At 36.9% G+C, this 22,429-nt stretch overlaps 1 protein-coding gene across 1 annotated transcript in view; it reads left to right on the top strand.

Annotated features, from left to right (window-relative positions):
• Positions 1-22,429, top strand: part of Zip102B (Zinc/iron regulated transporter-related protein 102B) — a 128,747-nt gene that overhangs the window by 9,283 nt on the left and 97,035 nt on the right. The window contains exon 2 of the mRNA XM_089086970.1: positions 13,035-13,143. Coding sequence (XP_088943096.1) covers positions 13,035-13,143 — 109 coding nt within the window. The remainder of the gene's footprint in view (positions 1-13,034; positions 13,144-22,429) is intronic.

The raw sequence follows: 22,429 nt of genomic DNA, 5'->3' as shown, positions 1-22,429 counted from the left end.
TTCAGCGTAGTTTATTTCCAGATATAAAATATGTTTTTGAGGAGGAAACTCCCCATAACCCTCGGGGCAAGGGTTTTAAGTTATGCCCTGAGGACATATAAGAACGATTTTGGCACAATGTATTATTTATTATTTTTTTCCTTTAGAGCAGGGCACTTCATATGGAAGAAGTTGTCATAGAAACTTCGAAATGGCTCGTTCAATTTGAAATTGGAGTGGCTTGTGCCCTTTTTAATAGTCAAAAGTGATTGGAAGGCAACTAACACCTATCCAATGCCCACCATTTCCTGAAACACATCCAATCAAGATTTTGAGGTAGCCATTTTGTTCAGTATATTTGATTTCCAGATAGAAATTACGTTTTTGAGGAAGACAGTCCCCCACAGCCCTCAGGGCAAAGGTTGTAAGTTATGCACTGGGGCAAATAAGGTTTCTATAGAAGGCGTTGTCGTAAAAACTTCCAAAAAGGCACATTCGACTGGAAATTCAAAGGGCTAGTGCCCTTTTTAATAGTCGAAAGTGATTGGAGGACAACTATTCCCCCTTCCCACGCCCATCATTCCCCCAAACACATCCAATCAAAATTTTGAGATAGCTAATTTCTTCGGTGCATGGAACTTGCATAAAGGAAACATATTTTTGGAGAAGATCTTCTCGCACAGCATTAAAAGCATAATTTTTATGTTATTCTCTTCGGGCATTTAAGAATGATATTGGCACAATGTATTATTTATTATTTTTTTTCCTTTAGTGCAGGGCACTTCGAATCAAAGAAGTTGTTGTAGAAACTTCGAAAAGGGCTTATTCAATTGGAAATTGGAGTGGCTTGTCCCCTTTTTAATAGTTGAAAGTGATTGGAAGGCAACTATAACCCCTTCCACGCCCATACTTTCCCCAAACACATCCAATCAAAATTTTGAGATAGCCATTTTGTTCAGCGTAGTTAATTTCCAGATAGAAATTAGGTTTTTGAGGAGGAAACTCCCCCACAGCCTTCAGGGCAAATGTTGTAAGTTATGCCCTGGGGGCATATAAGGTTTTTATAGAAGGCGTAGTTGTAGAAACGTCAAAAAAGGCTCATTCGACTGGAATTTCAAAGGGCTAGTGCCCTTTTTAATTGTTGAAAGTGATTGGAGGGCAACTATTCCCCCCCACCCCACACCCATCATTCCCCTAAACACATCCAATCAAAATTCTGAGATAGCCATTTTGTTTAGCGTAGTTGATTTCAAGAGAAAATATGTTTTTGAGGAGGACACTCCCCCACAACCCTCGGGGCAAGGATTTTAAGTTATGCCCTGAGAGCATATAACAACGATTTTGGCACAATGTATTATTTTTTTTTCCTTAAGAGCAAGGCACTTCGTATCGAAGAATTTGTCGTAGAAACTTCGAAAAGCGCTTATTCACTTGGAAATTGGAGTGGCTTGTGGCCTATTCGATGGTCGAAATTTACTTGAAGGCAACTAACACCCCTTCCACGCCCACCATTTCCTTAAATACATCCAATAAAAATTTTGACATAGCCATTTTGTTCAGCGTAGTTGATTTCCAGATAGAAATTATGTTTTTGAGGAGGAAACTCCCCCACAGCCTTCAGGGCAAGAGTTGTAAGTTATGCCGTGTGGGCATATAAGGTTCTTATAGAAGGCGTTGTTGTAGAAACTTCAAAAAAGGCTCAATCGATTGGAAATTAGGGCCAGTACTCTTTTTAATAGTCGAAAGTGATTGGAGGGCAACTAGCCCCTCTCCCCCCCCCCACACGCCCATCATTTACCCAGACACATCCAATCAAAATTTTGAGATAACCATTTTGTTCAGCATAGTTGATTTCAAGAAAGAAATTTTGTTTTTGAGTAGGACACTCCCTCACAGCCTTCAGGGCAAGGGTTTTAAGTTATGCCCTACGGGCATATAAGGATTTTGTAGAAGGCGTTGTTGTTGAAACTTCAAAAAAGGATCATTCGATTGGAAATTCAAAGGGCTAGTGCGCTTTTTAATAGTCGAAAGTGATTGAGGGGAACTAGCCCACTCCCCATGCCCGTCATTCCCCCAAACAGATCCAATCAAGATTTTGAGATAGCCATTTTGTTCAGCGTAGTTTATTTCCAGATAGAAAATATGTTTTTGTGGAGGACACTCCCCCGTAACCCTCGGGGCAAGGGTTTTAAGTTATGCCCCGAGGGCATATAAGAACGATTTTGGCACAATGTATTATTTATTATTTTTTTCCTTTAGAGCAGTGCACTTCAGATCGAAGAAGTTGTCATAGAGTCATATGACAACTGTCATAGAGAAGTTGTAAGTTATGCCCTAGGGGCATATAAGGTTTTTATAGAAGGCGTTGTTGTAGAAACTTCAAAAAAGGCTCAATCGGTTGGAAATTCAAAGGGCTAGTGCTCTTTTTAATAGTCGAAAGTGATTGGGAGGGAAACTAACCCCTCCCCCACGCCCATCTTTTCACCAAACACATCCAATGAAAATTTTGAGGTAGCTCTTATGTTCAGCGTAGTTGATTTCCAAATAGAAAATATGTTTTTGAGGAGGACACTGCCCCACAACCCTCAGGGTAAGGGTTTTAAGTTATGCCCTGAGGGCGTATAAGAACGATTTTGGCACAATGTATTATTTATTATTTTTTTCCTTTAGAGCAGGGCGCTTTTTATCGAAGAAGTTGTCATAGAACTTCTAAAAGGGCTTATTCAATTGGAAATTGGAGTGGCTTGTGCCCTTTTTAATAGTCAAAAGTGATTGGAAGGTAACTGACATCCCTCCAATGCCCACCATTTCCTGAAACTATGCCCTGAGGGCATATAAGAACGATTTGGCCCCAATGTATTATTTATTATTTTTTTTCTTTAGAGCAGGGCACTTCGTATCGAAGAAGTTGTCGTAGAAACTTCGAAATGGCTCATTCAATTGGAAATTGGAGTGGCTTGTGCCCTTTTTAATAGTCGAAAGTGATTGGAAGGCAACTAACACCCCTCAAATGCCCACCATTTCCTGAAACAAATCCAATCAAAATTTTGAGATAGCCATTTTGTTCAGTGTAGCTGATTTCCAGATAGAAATTATGTTTTTGAGAGGAACACTCTCCCAATGTCTTCAGGGCAAGCGTTGTAATCTATGCCCTTGGGACATATAAGATTTTTATTGAAGGCATTGTTGTAGAAACTTAAAAAAAGGCTCATTCAATTGGAAACTGAAAGGCCTAGTGCCATTTTTAATAGTCGAAAGTCATTGGAGGGCAACTACACCCCCCAACGCCCATCATTCCCCCAAACACATCCAATCAAAATTTTGAGATAGCCATTTTGTTCAGCGTAGTTGATTTTCAGATAGAAAATATGTTTTTGAGGAGGACACTCCCCCACAACCCTCGGGGCAAGGGTTTTAAGTTATGCCCTGAGGGCATATAAGAACGATGTTGGCGCAATGTAGTATTTATTATTTTTTTCTTTCGAGCAGGACACTTTATATCAAAGAATTTGTTGTAGAAACTTCGAAAATGGCTCATTCAATTGGAAATTGGAGTGGCTTGTGCCCTTGTTAATAGTCGAAAGTGATTGGAAGGCAACTAACATCCCTTCTACACCCACCATTTTCCAAAACACATCCAGTCAAAATTTTTAGATAGCCATTTTTTTTCACTCCCCCACAGCCTTCAGGGCAAGGGTTCTAAGTTATGCCCTGGGGGCATATAAGGTTTTTATAGAAGGCGTTGTTGTATAAACTTTTGATTGGAATTTCAAAGGGCTAGTGCCATTTTTAATAGTTGAAAGTGATTGGAGGGCTACTAGCCCTCCCCCCTCTCCCATCACTCCCCCAAACACATCCAATCAAAATTTGGGATAGCCATTTTATTCAGCGTAGTTGATTTCCAGATAGTAAATATGTTTTTGAGGAGGAGACTCCCCCACAACCCTCGGGGAAAGGGTTTTAAGTTATGCCCTGAGGGCATATAAGAACGATTTTGGCACAATGTATTATTTTTTATTTTGTTCCTTTAGAGCATGGCACTTTGTATCGAAGAAGTTGTCGTAGAAACTTCGAAAAGGGCTAATTTAATTGGAAGTTGGAGTGGCTTGTGCCCTTTTTAATAGTCGAAAGTGATTAGAAGGCAACTAACACCCCTTCCACGACCACCATTTCCCGAAACACATCCAGTCGAAATTATGAGATAGCCATTTTGTTCAGCGTAGTTGATTTTCAGATATAGATTAGGTTTTTGAGGAGTAAACTCCCCCGCAGCCTTCAGGGCAAGGGTTTTAAGCTATTCCCTGGGGCATATAAGGTTTTTATAGAAGGTGTTGTTGTAGAAACTTCAAAAAAGGCTCATTCGATTGGAATTTCAAAGGGCTATTGCCCTTGTTAATAGTTGAAAGTGATTGAAGGCAACTAACACCCCTTCCACACCCACCATTTCCCGAGACACATCCAATCAGAATCTTGACATAGCCATTTTGTTCAGCGAAGTTGATTTCCAAATAGAAATTATGTTTTTGAGGAGGACACTCCCCCACATCCTTTAAGGCAAGGGCTGTAAGTTATGCCTTGGGGGCATTTAAGGTTTTTATAGAAAGTATTGTTGTAGAAACTTCAAAAAAGGCTCATTTGATTGGAAATTCAAAGGGCTAGTGCCCTTTTTAATAGTCGAAAGTCATTGGAGGGCATATAGCCCCCCCCCACGCCAATCATTCCCCCAAACAAATCCAATCAAAATTTTGAGATTGTCATTTTGTTCAGCGTAGTTGATTACCAGATAGAAAATATGTTTTTGAGGAGGACACTCCCCCACAACCCTTGGGGCGAGGTTTTTAAGTTATGCCCTGAGGGCATATAAGAACGATGTTGGCACAATGGGATTATTTATTATTTTTTCTTTAGAGCTGGGCACTTCGTATCAAAGAAGTTGTCATAGAAACTTCGAAAAGGGTTCATTCAATTGTAAATTGGAGTGGCTTGTGCCCTTTTTAAAAGTGGAATGCGATTGGAAGGCAACTAACACCCCTTCCACGCCCACCAGTTAACTTCTGTAAGTTTGTCGTTTTAAGTTCTGTAAATTAGGTCATTGAGGATGACAACCCCCTGGGTGTCATGTAGGGAGGACACTCCCCCAAAGCCTTCAGGGCAAGGGTTGTAAGCTATGCCCCGGGGGCATATAAGATTTTTATAGAAAGTGTTGTCATAGAAACTTCAAAAAAAGCTCATTCGATTGGAAATTGAATTGGCTAGTGCCATTTTTGATATTCGAAAGTGATTGGAGGGCAACTAACCCCGCTCTCACGCCCACCTTTTCCCCGACCACATCCAATCAAAATTTTGATAGCCATTTTATTCAACGTAGTTTTAAGTTCTGGAAATTAGGTGTTTGAAGATGACAACCCCACCACAGCCCTCAGGGCAGGGGTTGTAAGTTATGCCCTGGGGACATATAAGGTTTTAATAGAACGCGTTGTCGTAGAAACTTCAAAAAGGGCTCATCCGCTAGTGCCCATTTTTAATAGTCGAAAGTGATTGGAAGGCAACTAACACCCTTTTCACGCCATCCATTTCCCCAAACACATCCAATACAAATTTTGAGGTAGCCATTTTGTCCAACGCAGTTCAAAGTTCAAGAAATTATACCTTTGAGCAGGACACTCCCCCCACAGTCTTCAGGGCAAGGGTCATAAGTTATGCCATGGGGGCATATAAGGTTTTTATTGGAATTTTTGTCGTAGAAACTTGAAAAAGGGCTCATTCGATTTGAGATTCTAAGGGCTAGTGCCCTTTTTAACAGTCGAAAGTGATTGGAGGGTAACTAACCCCCCTCTCACGCCCACCTTTTCCCTTTAACACGTCCAATCAAAATTTTTAGATAGCCATTTTATTCAACGTAGTTGGAAGTTTTGGAAATTAGGTCTTTAAGGATGACAACCCTTCCCCCACTGCTCTCAGGGTAAGGGTTGTAAGTTATGCACTGGGGGCATATAAAGTTTTTATTGAAAGCGTTGTCGTAGAAATTTCAAAAGGGCTCATTCAATAGGAAATCAAAAGGGCTATTGCCTTCTTTAATAGTTGAAAGTGATTGGATAGCGACTAACGCTCCTCTCACGCCCACCATTTCCCCAAACACTTCCAATCCAAATTTTTAGATCGATTTTGTTCAACGTAGTTGAAAATTCTGGAAATTAGGACTTTTAGGATGATAACCCCCCTCAGAGCTCTCAGTGCAAGGGTTGTAAGTTATGCCCTGGGGGCATATAAGGTTTATATAGAAAGTTGTTGTAGAGAATACAAAAATGGCTCATCTGATTGGAATCTGCAATTGCTAGCGCTCTTATTAATAGTAAAAAGTAATTGGAAGGAAATTAACACCCCTTTAATTCCCGTCATGTATTCAAGCACATCAAATCAAAACTTTGAGACGGCCATTTCATTCAAAGTAGTTGAAAGATCCGGATATTGTATCTAAGTGGATAATACTCCCCCACAGTCCTCAAGGCATGGGATGCAATTTATGCCTTGGGGGCATATTAGGTTTTTATTGAAAGTTTTGTCATAAAAAATTCAAAAAGGGCGGGTTCGAAAAGAAATACAAAAGACTAGTACTTGGGCTATAAACTGAAAGTGATTGGTAGGTAACTAACCCTTCTCTCACGCCCACCATTTCCCCAAATACATCTCCAACATTTCCATATAAGATTTTATAGATAGTGATGTTGTAGAAACTTCAAAAAGGGCTCATTCCATTGGAAATTAGAAGGGCTTCTGCCCTTTTTAATAGTCGAAAGTGATTGGAGGATAACTAACACCCCGCTCACACCCAACATTTCCCCAAATGCATCCAATCGGAATTTTGAGATAGCCCTTTTCTTCGACCTAGTAGACAAGTCGAGAAATTATGTTTTTGAAGATAACACTCCCCCCACAGACCTCGGTTAATGGTTTATAAATTTTGCGCTGGAGGCATATAAGTTTTTTTTTTATAGAAACCGTTGTCGTAGAAATTTTAAAAAGGAATCATTGGATAGTATATTTAAACGACTAGTGCCCTTTTTAATAGTTGAAAGTGATTGGATGGCAAGTAACCCCCCTCTTATGCCCACCTTTTCCCCAATCCCATCCAATCAAAATTTTGAGATAGCCATTTTGTTCAACGTAGTTCAAAGGTCCAGGAATTTTGTGTTTGAGGATGTCAACCCCCTCACAGCGCTCAGGGCAAGGGTTGAAACATATGCCGTGGGGTATATAAGGTTTTTATAGAAAGCGTTGTTGTAGAAATTTCAAAAGGGGCTAATTCGATTGCAAATTGAAAGGGCTATTGCTCGTTTTAATATTCGGAAGTGATCGGAGGGCAACTAGCCCCCCTCTCATGCTCACCACTTTCCCAAACACGTCGAATCAAAATTTTGAGATAGCTATTTTTTTCAACGTAATTGAAAGTTCTGGAAATTAGATATTTGAGGATGACACCCCCCCAGCCCTCAGGGCAAGTGTTGTAAGTTATGCCCTGGGGGCATATAAGGTTTTTATTGAAAACGTTGCCGTAGAAACTTCAAAAGGACTCATTTGAGTGGAAATTGAAAGGGTTAGTGCTTTTTTTAATAGTTGAAAGTGATTTGAGCGCAACTAAGGCCCCTCTCACGCCTACCATTTCCCCAAACACATCAAATCAAAATTTTGAGATAGCCATTTTATCCAACGTAGTTGAAAGTTCTGGAAACTAGGTCTTTGAGGATGACAACCCCCCACAGCCCTCATGGCAAATGTTGTAAGTTATGCCCTGGGGGCATATAAGGCTTTTATAGAAAGTTTTGTCATAGAAACTTCAAAAGGGCTCATTTGAATGGAAATTGAATGGGCTAGTGCCCTTTTTAATTGTTGAAAGTGATTGGAAGGAAACTAATCCCCCTCCCACACGCACCCTCTTATTTGCCTTTATGTTTAAAAACTAAATGTTGTCTTAACGTTAAGTCAAAATGCACTGTGTTAATGCTAATTCCCAGTAAGACATCTCAGCAGTATCCCAAGAACGACTGAGGGTATTATGTTCAAACTTTTGGGGCTACTTGTGCTCTTAAAATTTAACCAAATCAAAATAGCGTAAGTGTATTCAAGCTTTCAAAGAAAGTAAACAGATTTTTTTGCGAATGGTATCAAGTTTTGCATTACAGGTCAGCTAGAGGAGGTATGAAACTAAATTAAATACTACTATTTGTGTCCAGATTTTTAAAAAGGTGTATGTTGATAAAAATTGCTGAAAATTTTTCTCCAGCATACAAGTAGCAGGCCAAACTACAAATTCTTAAAAAAAAAGAAAAGATTTAAAGTAATATATTCTTTTTCCCTGAAAAGACTATGTCAATATAAAACGAACAGAAATTAATTAAAAAAAACTTTTTCCGCAAAATAAGTTTTTCAAAAAAAGTAAAGAACTCCATTCAACCAAAAATGAGCAAAAATAGAATCAAATAATCTACCAACCGTGAAACTACTACAAATCAGCATCGATAAATAAATGAAACCCAAAACGAACAGAAATTACAAAATAAATAACCGAGTCAAACTTAAAACGAGCAGAAATTAACATAAGTTGGGCTGAAAACCCCTATGCATTCCCAAGGCGAAAATAGAATTTTCTCTTTACGGAAAAAAATACAAATGAATGTGCATAGTCAGTTTAATATAAATAAAATAATATTTAATAGTTAAAACGTTAATATTATTTGATTTATTGTACTTATAAGAGTAAAAACATTTATATTTTTTTTCAGTAAAGTGCAAATTTTGTTCTGGCCTTGAGAAGGCATAGGGGTTTTGAGCCCAACTTATGTTAATTTCTGCTCGTTTGGAGTTTGACTCGGTTGTATTGCTCATTTTATTTTTGCTCGTTTTTGTTTAATGGAGTACTTTACTTTTCTTTAAAAAACTTTTTTTGTGGAAAAAGTTTTTTTAAGTAATAGGTAGAAAAATGGAACATTTCTTGCAACTAAGCAAAAGATAACAGTTTTACTAGATTTTATGAGTCTTTTGTCTTATGCTCTTCATAAAAAATCTTCACTTAATCTTAAGTTTTTTAAAGTCAAGCCGCCTTGAACCAACAATTGGTCAGTTCTCCTCTCTTGTGTAAAACTTGACAACAGTACATTGGTCAGAGGCATAGTATTTGTTTTCCTTTCCTAGTACAGATCATGGGTGGGTGAGGTTACCCCTTTCTATCCTCCCCCCTTCTAAAAAGAAAAAAAAATCTTTGGCTCTTTACTATTAAAAAAAACTAAAAGTTTAACAAAAGCTATTTCACAAGGCTTGACAAATATACATTGGTCAAATGTAAAGCATTAGTTTCTAATCAATGTAATTCTTTTGCTGTGCAAGATCTGTGCAAAAATGTTTAACCCTTGCTACATGTATTAAACCATTTATTTTCCAATGCTGAATTTTGCCTGCTCACACCAACCATCATAGGCAGCGCGCTAGCACTGACTAAGTAAAGAACAATGTGGGCACAATGTGTTTTTTTTTTCTCCATACGGCACTTCGTATCGAAAGATTTGTCGAAGAAACTTCGAAAAGGCCTTACTCGAATGGAAATTGGAATGGCTCGTGCCCTTTTAAATAGTGGAGAGGAGTTGAAGGGCAACTAGCCCCCCCCCCCTACGCCTATCATTCCCCCACACACATCCAATCAAAATTTTGAGATAGCCAATTTGTTCAGCGTAGTTGCTTTCCAGATTGAAAATATATTCTTGAGGAGGACACTCCCCCAAAACCCTCGGGGCAAGGTTTTTAAGTTATGCCCTGAGGGCATATAAGATCAATGTTGACACAATGTACAGTTTATTATTTTTTAAAGCAGGACACTTCATATAGAAGGGGTCGTCGATTGGAAATCAAGAGTTCTAGTGCCCTTTTTAATAGTCGAAAGTGATTGAAGGGCAACTAGCCCCCCCCCTCACGCCAATCATTCCCCCAAACACATCCAATCGAAATTTTGAGATAGCCATTTTGTTCAGCGTAGTTGATTTCTTGATAGAAAATGTGTTTTGAGGAGGATACTCCCCCACAACCCTCAGGAAATTCAAAGGGCTAGTGCCCTTTTTAATAGTCGAAAGTGATTGGAGGGCAACTAGCCCCCCTCCCCCCGCATGTCCATCATTCCCCCAAACACATCCAATCAAAATTTTGAGATAGGCATTTTGTCAGCATAGGAAATTCAAAGGGCTAGTGCCCTTTTTAATAGTCGAAAGTGATTGGAGGGCATTCAAATTGGAAATTCAAAGGGCTAGTGCCCTTTTTAATAGTCGAAAGTGATTGGAGGACAACTAGCCCCTCCCCCCCCCACGCCTATCATTCCACCAAACACATCCAATCAAAATTTTGAGACAGGTATTTTGTCAGCGTAGCTGATTTCCAATTAGAAAATATCTTTTTGAGGAGGACACTCCCCAACAACACTCAGTGCACGGGTTTTAAGTTTTGCCCTGGGGATGTATAAGATTTTTATTGAAGATGTTGCCGTAGACACTTCAAAACAGGTTCATTCGATTGAAAATTCCAAGCGCTAGTGCCCTCTTTAGTAGTCAAAAGTAATTGGGGGGCAACTAGCCCCGCCACGTCCATCATTCTCCAATAAACAACCAATCAGAATTTTGAGAAAGTCATTTTATTCAGCGTAGTTGATTTCCACATTGAAAATATGTTCTTGAAGAGGACACTCCCACACGACCCTCAGAGCAAGAGTTCTAAGTTATGCCCTGGGGTATATAAGGTTTTTATAGAAGGCTTTGTCGTAGAAACATCAAAACAGGCTCATTCGACTGGAAATTCAAAAGGCTAGTGCCCTTTTTAATAGTCGAAAGTGATTGGAGGGCAACTAGCTGCCCCCAGCCCCCACATACATCAATCCCCCAAACACATCCAATCAAAATTTTGAGATAGCCATTTTGTTTAGTGTAGGCTAGTTGATTTCCAGATAGAAAATGTGTTTTTGAGAAGGACACTCCCCCACAATCCCCAGGGCAAAGGGTTTAAGTTATGCCTTGGGGGCATATAAGGTTTGTATAAAAGTCGTTGTCGTAGAAACTTCAAAAAAGGCTCATTCAATTGAGAATTCGAAGGACTAGAGCACTTTTTAATAATCGAAAGGGACTGGAGGGCAACTAGTCCCCCCCCATCCCCATCCTTACCCCACTCACCTCCCACCAATGTGGTGAAATAGCCATTTTGTTCAACTAAGTTGAGTTCCACAAATGAATTACGTTTTTGAGAAGGAACCTCTCCTACAACCCTCAGGGCAAGAGTTTTAAGTTATGCCCAGGGGGCTAATAATGTTTTTATAGAAGGTGTTGTCGTAGAAACTTCAAAAAAAGCTCATTCGATTGAAAATTCAAAGGGCTAGTGACCTTTTTAATAGTCGAAAGTGATTAGAGGGTAACTAGCAACCCCCCACGCCCATCATTCCCCCACACACATCCAATAAAAATTTTGAGATAACTATTTTGTTCAGCGTAGTTGATTTACAGATAGAAAATATGTTTTTGAGGAGGATACTCCGCAACAGCCCTCAGGGCAAGGGTTTTAAGTTATGCCCTTGGGACATATAAGGTTTTTATAGAAGGTGTTGTCATAGAAACTTCAGAAAAGGGCTCATTCGATTTGAAATTGAAAGGGCTAGTGCCCTTTTTAATAGTCGAAAGTGATAAGTAATATTTTTTGTTGTTGTTTTTGTTTTGACCAGGGCACTTCGTATCGAAGGAGTTGTCGTGGGAACTTCGAAAAGAGCTCGTTCGATTGAAAGTAGAAAGGGCTGGTGCCCGTTTTAATAGTCGAAAGTGATTGGAGGGCAACTAATCCCCCTTCCACTCCCACCCTCCTATTTGCCCGTTATGTTTAAAAAACTAAATTTTGCCTTAAGATTAAACCAAAATGCACTGTGATAATACTAATTCCCAATAAGGCATCTCAGCAGTATCCCAAGAACGACTAAGGGTATTATGTTCAAACTTTCGAGACTACTTCTGCTCTTAAAATTTAACCAAATCAAAATAGTGTAAGTGTATCCAAGCAATGAAAGAAAGTAAACAGGTTTTTTTTTGCGAATGGTACCAAGTTTTGCATTTCAGGTAAACTAGAGGAGGTATGAAACTAAGTTAAACAGTACTATTTGTGTCCAGATTTTTAAAAGGGTTTATGTTGTTAAAAATTGCTGAAAATTTTTCTTCAGCATACAAATAGCAGGCCAAACTATAAAGTCTTAAAAAAACGAAAAGATTTTTTTTCCCTGAGAAGGCTGTGTCAATATAAAACGAACAGAAATTAATTAAAAAAACTTTTTCCACAAAATAAGTTTTTCAAAGAAAAGTAAAGAACTCCATTAAACAAAAATGAGCAAAAATAAAATAATCTACCAAGCTCGAAACTACCACAAATCAGCATCGATAAATAAATGAAACCCAAAACGAACAGAAATTATAATAAATAACCGAGTCAAACTCAAAACGAGCAGAAATTAACATAAGTTGTGCACAAAACCTCTATTCCATCCCAAGGCCAGAACAGAATTTTTACTTTACTGAAAAAATACAAATGACTTTGCATTGTCAGTTTAATATACATATACTGATATTTAGCAATCAAAATGTTAATATATTTGATTTATTAAATTTGTAAAAGTAAAAACATTTATATTTTTTTCAGTAAAGTGCAAATTTTGTTCTGGGCATAGGAAGGCATAGGGGTTTTGCTCCCAACTTATGTTAATTTCTGCTCGTTTTGAGTTTGACTCTGTTATTTATTGGAATTTCTGTTCGATTTGGGTTTCATTTATTTATCGATGCTGATTTGTGGTAGTTTCGAGCTTGGTAGATTATGTGATTTTATTTTTGCTCATTTTTGTTTAATGGAGTTCTTTACTTTTCCTTGAAAAACTTATTTTGTAGAAAAAGTTTTTTTTAATTAATTATATATAATAAAGAGTGCAAAAAAACTACTTTTGCTTAGTAGAAATATCAATTTGTGTATTTAGTCAGAATGGTTTGGTAATATTTTAGTCAAACCTGGATCTTGTTTCTACATTTGGGGCTGGCTTGCTGGTTGGTGCTGCTTTGGCAGTCATAATTCCAGAAGGAGTGAATATGCTGTTCTCTGAGAAGATAAGAGGTTAGATTACTTTCAATTTATAGCTTTATATTATTTCTTAGCAATCATATAGTACCTGCACAAGGGGAGATGGGATTAATAGAGCAGTTTAGTACATTAAGTTTCTGAAATTTTGATGTAATTTTTAGAAATAAAAAGAAAAATCACTTGTATTTTAATAACCTCAAAATAATTAAATAGCTACAGAGCTTACAAAATGCTAAAATTCAATGTGACAGTTTATTGTGTGTTTTAAGCAAGACTGTATCCAGGGGAGGAGAAGGGATGCCAATTCTGACCCCCCCCCCCTTCTGAGTTTTCCTGGCTCATAAATTGGTCTTGAAGATGCAGGCAAAAAACACTTTTATTTGAGACCATTACACAAATTCACAGGACTGGAAGTAAACTCCTTTGTCTTTATTCTTTTTGAACTCCCTATTCCTGGACAAAAATTTCCTTTGATAATGGTCTTTCCTCCTCCCTCACCCCTGACAAAAATCTCAGTCATAACCTTGATTTTAAAGATACCTTCTGAAGCCAATTTTGGTACCTGTTATGTTTTTGACAGTTTCATGACATTATAAATTATGTGAAGTTTTATTTTTAATTTTTTAAGTATTTGGCTTGACTTGCATTCCCTCTATTCTGTCACAACTTTTTTTTTCAATCTTGTAAACTTCTATATTGTGCTCTAATATTGGTTCAAATGGGTGATTGCATTGTAATTGATTAAATTGATTTGACAATTTTTCATCAAACAATTTGAGGTTTAATTTTCAAAAAGCACATTAAAAAGACATATTATCAGGATGTTTTGGAATTTTGATTGATTTTTTTTCTCTCAGCCAAATTTTGTAGTTCCCCTAATACGTATTTTGATAATATTATGATATGATTTAGCTAGGGCAAATGTAGCTATAGGGCCAAACTCATTCATAATAATATCTTAGGTTTTCAGATGTTATTCAAGGAAGAGGTCCTTTAAAAAAGCTTGGGTGGGATACCCTGTCTTCTCACTATATTTTCCAAGGGTGCACATTGGGGACAGATGGAGAGAATCGCACTTTAAATTTTGAACAATACTTTTTTTGTATTATTATAGAAAAAAAATATAAAAAAGCTCCCCTCCCCATAGACAATGGGGTACACTCATAAGCCCAAAAAATGTTGAGTTAAAACAGACTATTCTCATATTGGATCTCTCCCCCACACTCTAGGAAGAACCATCTGACTCCTGTCTTCAAGTTTGATCCATTTGAACATCAATGTATGTAAGCAAAGATAAAGAAAAAGTTATTTATTAGTACTACATAGTTCAATTTTATGAATGAATAATATAATTTAATCATGCTAAGTCTTTTGTATAGAAAAATTTGTTAGATAGTTAGTTTCATTAAAATAGGTGCCTCTTACCCAAAGTCTATCTGTAATCTATTCTATTATAATAAACAAATTATACTAGATCTAAAATTAATTTATTTTCCTTTTTACATTGTTGTGCATACACTAAAAGGTTTCTTACCTTTTTTTTCAAAAATGAATGATTTTGCTTTTGACACTTCTCTTAGGTTTTTTTTTTGTATTGCTGATTGCTTTTGTAAAAGGAAAATTACATAATATGAAATAGAGAGACAAGCCATGGATGAAAAAGGCCCATTATCTCTTGCACAAAAGCTACTATAAACTGGGTGCGCCATATTGGGACCTCGCATTGGAATTATGCTTAAAGGGGGCTTTATCAGATTCCTACTGTTAAGAACAGAAAAGATAAAACATGATTCTAAGACCAAAGAGCTATCAATAGGGTAATTCAGATTCAACGCAAAAAAAAGACCTGGTGCCACTACCTCGCTTTGTAAACATGTTATATGTCATCCAAATCAGCACCATTTCGAGAACTGGGTGATGCCTGGAATCTTCACTACCTAGGATCTCCTCTAATGGTAGTTTCTGACACCAACGCATTGTTTATATATACAATCTGTAAACATGAAGTTTTCATTCTCGTGGCACTAATGGTTACAACCTCTCCCTTAAAAGAGTACATCTCTGGTTCAACCTTTGGTACCACTTCTTTTGTTTTTATTATATTATTGTTCTCGCCGTCTTGTATTTTGTTGCTTTTTTGTTTGTCTCATAAATTTTTGATCCCCTGTTTGGTCACTTCCAAATGTTCAATTACTGCTAAATTTGATCAGTTTGTGCAATTCTGATGACAATGTCATAAAACACTATCAAATTTTCCCGTCTTGTATACTCCGCCTTATATAAATGAAACAACTTAAATGGGTGATAAATTTGTGAGCCCTTTTTTGGTCATTTCCAAATGTTCAATTACTTCTAAATTTGATTTGAGTTTGTGCACTTCTGATGAGTATTGTAAAACAATATCAAATTTCCCCCTCTTGTAAACTCCCCCATATATAAATAAAACAACTTAAGTGGGTGATTGGGGACATTAAGTAACTAAAATGAACGCTATAATACAAGATTTAATAGCTTAGCTATTAGAACAGTTGCCTTAGGCCATGGTAACTTAGTTTTGAATCTTAGCTAAGTCAAATTCCCTTAGGTTCTAAGTTCACGTAAACCGGTGAGTCAAAAATTCACTTGACATAGGTTCTAAGTACGTCCAGGTCTAATTGGCAAGTTGAGGAAAGACCTGGTTATAAGAAGACTTAATAACTTTTCAGTCTTAAAGAAGACAGAAAAGTTGAAAATAATGAATATGTCTTTTTTTTAACTCGTTAGTAGTAAGGGTATAATAGATTGAAAAAATACATGAAAAAATACAATGGAGTTGCGAAAGAATAACCCATGTTTGAGACACTAAATTCATGCGTGAACGTTTAAAAAGTAGGCAAGGTTTTTGTTATTGATAAGAATTGTAAAATGAATGTACCGTTTGACGTGTACATTTTATGAGCCAATTAGAGACAGTGGTGTGTATTTAATATACAGTAGTCTGATTTGTGGTTGTGATTTGCATAAAAGAACTAGTTTTCACTAAAATTAATATTAGTAAGGCAATTGAATTCAGAGAGAACAGTTTATTTGAGAGGATATTAGTGGAGAAAAAAAAATGAGTGGTGCATTTACATTATTGGAGATTAATGATGGAGCCGACAGCAGCAGCAACGATATACGAGTACCCAATGTGGCTGTGGAAATAACCGCTGGCTGTAGACTATGCCCTGAATGGGACAGTATGTATGCTAGATACGTGATATCATTAAGCAAATTTAAGCAGGAGGAGCAACTATGTTTTGCTGGAAAAGTGAATATTATGCATATAAATAAACTTCGGTCAGCATTAGATGTCCTATTGAAATATATTGATGAGAACAAAATGCATCAGTGAATATTATTATTGTATTTACTTTCAATAAAATTTGTTTCTAAATCAAAGCTATTTTTCTTTCTAAAGTAGACTAGTGTATGTTTTATAGAGTAGAAAAAATTCTGGTTAGTCTGAAGTTCGTTGTGAGAGTGTTAGGACTCTAAAAAATGGATAGGTTCGACAAAGAGTAAATCTTGGGGAATCTAGTGTTTTTGGAAAATCGTTTGATTCTAGATGACGATTTTCTAGAGCTGTCTATTCAAAGGAATATATTTTCTCGGGGAACGCTTGTCGATATAATGAAAACTGATTCTCCATCATTAGACTATTGTATGAAGCTTCTACATCGTGGTCCAAATGCATTTACAGAATTTATTGATATATTGATCACGACACGGCAAAATGATATTGTGGATATGCTTTTAAACATTAGTTTAGAAATTTAGGACTTTTTTTTCATGAGAAAGATGGTGTTCAAGGATGATTTACTCCTCTCTCTATCTCTATCTCAGACAATTTTTTGTTGTTACTAGCTCAGTTTCATTGTGGCAGTGAGAGTTTCCACACATGAAAAATGTTCCATACATGCCCCCTATGTATGCACACACTGGGCAGCTGGTCATGATGTGAGAATTGCACAATGATTGATGAGTATGATGAAGAGCGTAGATTATGCAACCCGTGTAAATTGCATAGAGGATATGCTGTACAAATTAAAGATTGTAATTTATGTCTTGAAGGGGTGTGTGAATCTCATCCTAGAGGTTACCTATGCTCCAAGTGTCACTATGTTAAATGTAAGCAGTGGGAGAATAAATATGCTGGTATGACTGGAAAGAATCCTATGCGTGATTATAATTTATTGTTAAGAGATTGGTCTCGTCGTTGTATTAGATTGTTCTGGGAGGATGAGCCGGGTCAGTGATTCAACTGTTGGAACAGCAAAAGAATATGGTTTCTACGTCATCGTTGTGAAGACAATGGGTGTTATGATTATAAGCCAACTGATTTTTATTTGGCTGTGACGGAATGTGATTCGACACTTGAGGACACTGTTTGTGAAATTGCTTCAAATAAGCAAATTGAAACATGTGAATTCTATAGAATGAATGAGAATAGTATCATTGACTATACAAAGAGATATGACAAGAGTGGGCACACTCTATTGTAGAAATGTGATCCCGGCATTGCAGCACATCAGGATCAGCACACTGTGAATTCAGATAATCCACCGCCATTAGTTGTTGCCGACTAATATCTATACCTAGTAGAAGATGAAATCTAAAGAGTAGAAAAAGTCGTTTTATCATGTGTATAAATGTTTATCATTTAGTAATAAACAAATTCAAATATATTTTTTGAAAATTTTATTAGTAGGTCACTAAAATCAATATTAAATATGCTTGTAAGTGTATTTTCCACTAGAAAGTCGTTCAATCGAGGTAAGTCAACGTAGATGTTGAGAAACTGCTTATAGGTGTAGCCAAGACATCTGAACATGAAAAAGAGTAGTGCATGAAAGCCACATGTCTTAGTCATTAAATCTTGTACTCTTTGTTGATTTTGAATAATGGTTTTCCCACTGCTTTCAATAAAGTTGGTGATGTATGGCGTGTAGTATTTATACGATAGGCCAAAAGGATCAAAAAATTTTATATTCTTCGCTGTTTGAAAGATGCATAGCCAATGACCGGTCTTCAAAGTCGATGGACTGCTATTAACAATGATTAAGGTATTGTTAACACTTGGAACTTTTTCAATGAAGTCCGAAGGTATGCAATAGGACTTGTACTGGGACATGTATGGATCCATACTAAATACGTTGATTCTTTGGTTCGTGTTCATGGTGCTAGGTCTAGTAGAACACTGCCGTCGCGTGTGATTTCCCAATAGGTTTCAAATTGACTCAGTGATATTAGAGAGACGCTCTGGGTCAGGGCATTAGCCGATGTGCACTTCCAACATGCATTCTCCGTTTGTACTTTGCTCATGTTCTGAGTCCCTAACGGGTATAAAACAATTATCACACGGTTTCTTTAAACCTTGGAGATAGTAATTCCATTTTCGTGTTATGGAGAGTAGTGATCCAGGGATTTCATGGTCAACTTGTACAGAGTTCTATAGGATTTTTTGTCAAAAGATAGAGTGTACAGTGGAATACCATTCACTTTGCACACAAGGCTAGATAGACCGAAAAAACTTAAAACATGGGGGGTTTCAGTCTAGCATCCAACGGCACTGTCGCTCTTTACAAAGGCCAAAGCCACTTTTGATGGGATTTCTCCATTGATAAATGATGAATTGCTATAGCTACGAGAGCCGGTGGCAATGTGACGTTGATTGGTGATCGTATGGGGGACAAGAAGTTTAATGTTGTTACCATTGGCTCTTAGCTTTTCCACTGCCTATGCAACAGAGATCACAACCTGTTGTTTTCGGACGTGGAGAATTGCCGATGTGATAATGACATTTGCATCGGGTGCTGCAGGAAGTGTTCTTCTCAAAATAAAATTCGATGGGGCCAGCTGTAACTTTATGTCAATCTTGACATTGGGGGGTAGCCATTGAGATATATTAAATATCTCATGATTTCATTTTCCAACCAGATGATACTCCTGGGTCACTGCAGTAGTCAACTCACCGTCAGTATTAACACCTGATCGATATTCATAGCCCAATGATTGTCCTCTCAACTCCTTGTATTCCTTTGGTGTCATCATCATAAATTGTATGTAGCTTGCATAGTTGGACAAATTATTGATAGTGCTCAACAATGTTCCATTAATGAATACATTAATTTGTTTGAATAGGTTGTGTAGAATACATTTTTCATAGGAGAGACCATAGCCAGCATTTGGAGTGTCTTATCTGAATTTTTCTTCACCGCAACATTTAAATCAATAAATGTTGAGGGCAAATCAATGAAATAGTCTTCATTAGAAAATATTTGAAAGTGTATATTTCCTAAGAGGGATTGTTGGAGATGAAATTGTTAATAATTGCCATACTTGGCACTAACATCAATATTTTCAGCATTGAATAGATTAAATGAAAAACTGATTGATGGACACGATGCCTTGTGGTGGAGATAAGTAATCTTAAAAGAAGAAATCCTTCTTTATCTAACAATCTTTTTCTTTTTCTATTTCTGCTTATTGGTCTTCCTTGTTTTATTTTTCAAAGTCCTTGTTGATGTCCTTCGCTTCCCGCCTGGGTGGAAACTGATGAGTGAATGACCTGCACGCATCCTTTTCAATCCCTCCCCATTTTGTCGAGATTTTAATTGCTAACCAACGGCTCTTGCTGATGATCTAATATTTTCCTTAACACTCTCCTTGAAATTATTGCCTGAACCCCAGTCCTGTAGTGTAGAGGCAGCAAAATTTGATGCTGCAGGCACAAGATATTTTCAGTCAAGGGGTAGTGAAGAACGAAATGCCCTAGCAAAACAGCTACCAAAACGATAGCCAGACATTGTAGTGCGACCCTTGTAGTAGTTCAATCCATTGCCTCTTTGAAGTGGACTCAAAGCACCAACATAGCAATCGATATTGGGACAGACAAATGGAATTCTTCTATTGTTCATTTTAGGTGATTGTGCTATCGCCAACAATGGGTCGAAAATGACATGAAATCACTGCTAAGCGTTTTGTTATTGCTAGAGGATCGCCCAATTCACTTCTTAGTGTTAACTGGCAGAGTTCCAAATTCAAAGTGTTTACAGGAACATACTGAAAATGCTTTATAATATAGTGATGAACAAGTTCATGATTTGTTTTTCGTTGAAGAACACGTAGGAGGGGGACATTTGGATTACCAACTCTCGATGTTTCCACAAAGGATGCATAGAGAAATATGCAAGAGTCCGAGGCAAAACCAGGTGGATAATCAGCAAAAATAACTTGATTCATCCCGTAAACGGTGCCAGCATTTTCACCATTGATCATATTCTGTTTAAAGCCAAGAACGTCACTCAGATTATCATTGAGAATAATTATTTCAGTGTCAACAGGTGAGGTATTGTAAATACTATCGTGTTCCAATGAATAATTAAAAGGGAATTTACCATTCCTACGATATGAGATTTTTCTATTGATTGTACGACACAAATCTGTCTTATTATCGTATTCAATATATTTCAATTTGGTATCTGGATATTCGCTAGATTTAAGTGCTTTAACCCATTCATAGTCGACAAAGATTGTCCACTTGAATGCTATGATTTTTATATCATACAAGAATTCCTTTACAAGGATTTCATAGGTATTTTTCAGAATACAATTGAAAAGAGACACTTCCTAGACACCTTGAAATTTGACGGCGGGAGAGATTTTTTTCCAAAAATTACTTGTAATATTTAAGTTGTTGTACAGAGGATCTGAAACATTGGACTTGACAGTTAAATAGAAATCATTGGGCATTGTCAATATCTTCAACACCGATCCAAGAATCAAAATCAGAGTTGTATCCTAGCCACCGAACAAGTAACTGTTTCTTACCCCTGCGAGTACGAGTCTTTAATATCTTTTCAATTTGATTGATTTCACTATTATTTTTAACTTTTTGTAGTTAATTGTCATAAAAGCCGCGGAGAATCTCTTCATCTTTGGTATCACGTAGACGATAAGCTATTGGTTTAGTGTCTAGGATTTTTGCCACTTTAAAAAGTTCTGTGAACCACAAGTAATTCCCCTTTTCAAAAAAATTAGTTGTTCTATTAATTCGAACAGTATCACCAACATGGAATTTATTTTTCTTCTTGACAATCGTTTCATTGGAATATTGTTTAAGAAAGGTGTCAATTGTGTCATGATCAGAATGATGAACTTCCGTTGGCGTAGAGTTGGACAATGGTCGATGAGGTCGTTGATTATAAATCAACATAATTTTATTTAAATCATGAATAAAAGCCGATGTATTTTTCAATGTATAATATCTTGAAATTAAAAGTCGAATAGTTCTTATCAACCGTTCGGCCAATGCAGCCTTTATAAGACTATGACTATGATAGAGCAGTGTATTATATTTCACTAATACTTTTGCAGCATAGGGATTAACGAATTCATTATCCTGATCTGTTTGAATTTTTTTTATATAAATCCTGTTCGAGAATACTTTCTATAGCCTTAGCAACTTAAGTGTCTCCCTTCGACAACCCTGGAATTGTATGTGCAAAGCGACTATAAAAACTTATTGCAAGTAGAAAGTACTTGTATGGTGTATTTTGACGTCGTTGAATCTCATCTAGAGTCAGGAGATCTGCTTTCATTATATGCAATTGGAAAAAGGCTTGAGTTTTTCGATAATGATTGGCAAGAAGTCTATGATTTATATGCAGAGTGTAAATTGATTAATTGTGTAGATAGTCTTGTACACTTTTAGTGGGAACACCAGTGAATTTGGAAAAAGTTGTGGATGTACTTAAACTCCACGTTTCACCAATATTTTCATAAAAACTTTTCAGAGCTTCAACCGTTTTGAACGAAAACACTTTGTGTAACGTCCGTTACCCTTTGTATACTAGTTGTGGATGGTGACATGATACGTTTTCGCTTTTTCCTCGACACCATTGTCAAGTTTCAACTAGGTGTGCTAGTATTTTCCAAGATTGATTTAAAATCTTCTTCTTCTTCTTCTTCTTCTTCTTCTTCATATTTTAAAGGTGTTGTTGTTGCTGTAGATGATGATGCATGTTCATTTAATTTTTTTTGAAATTGCCTATTGCTAATAAGGCTTTTGGAGAGGTTTAATGTATTAAGAAAGCTTTAAAAATGATCGTCAAATGGTAATAGGACTTCACAATTTGTAGCCAAGCAATAGATTACGTAGACTAGAATATGGGTCTTGCCTTGAATTATAACCTCTTCTCTTTCGTTATAAATTTGAATGTGAAATTGATCAATATCCGAGATATATGTTAGGAGTCGTGTTCTTTTTTCACCCAAAGTGTTGGGGCTTAGAATTACA

Source organism: Artemia sp. Qi Xiang Cuo, chromosome 3 (genome assembly GCF_049724085.1).
Source record: "Artemia sp. Qi Xiang Cuo chromosome 3, ASM4972408v1, whole genome shotgun sequence".
Lineage (NCBI taxonomy): Eukaryota > Metazoa > Arthropoda > Branchiopoda > Anostraca > Artemiidae > Artemia > Artemia sp. Qi Xiang Cuo.
The sequence above is the reverse complement of the archived record's forward strand: the minus strand, read 5'-3'. Positions and strand labels throughout refer to the sequence as shown.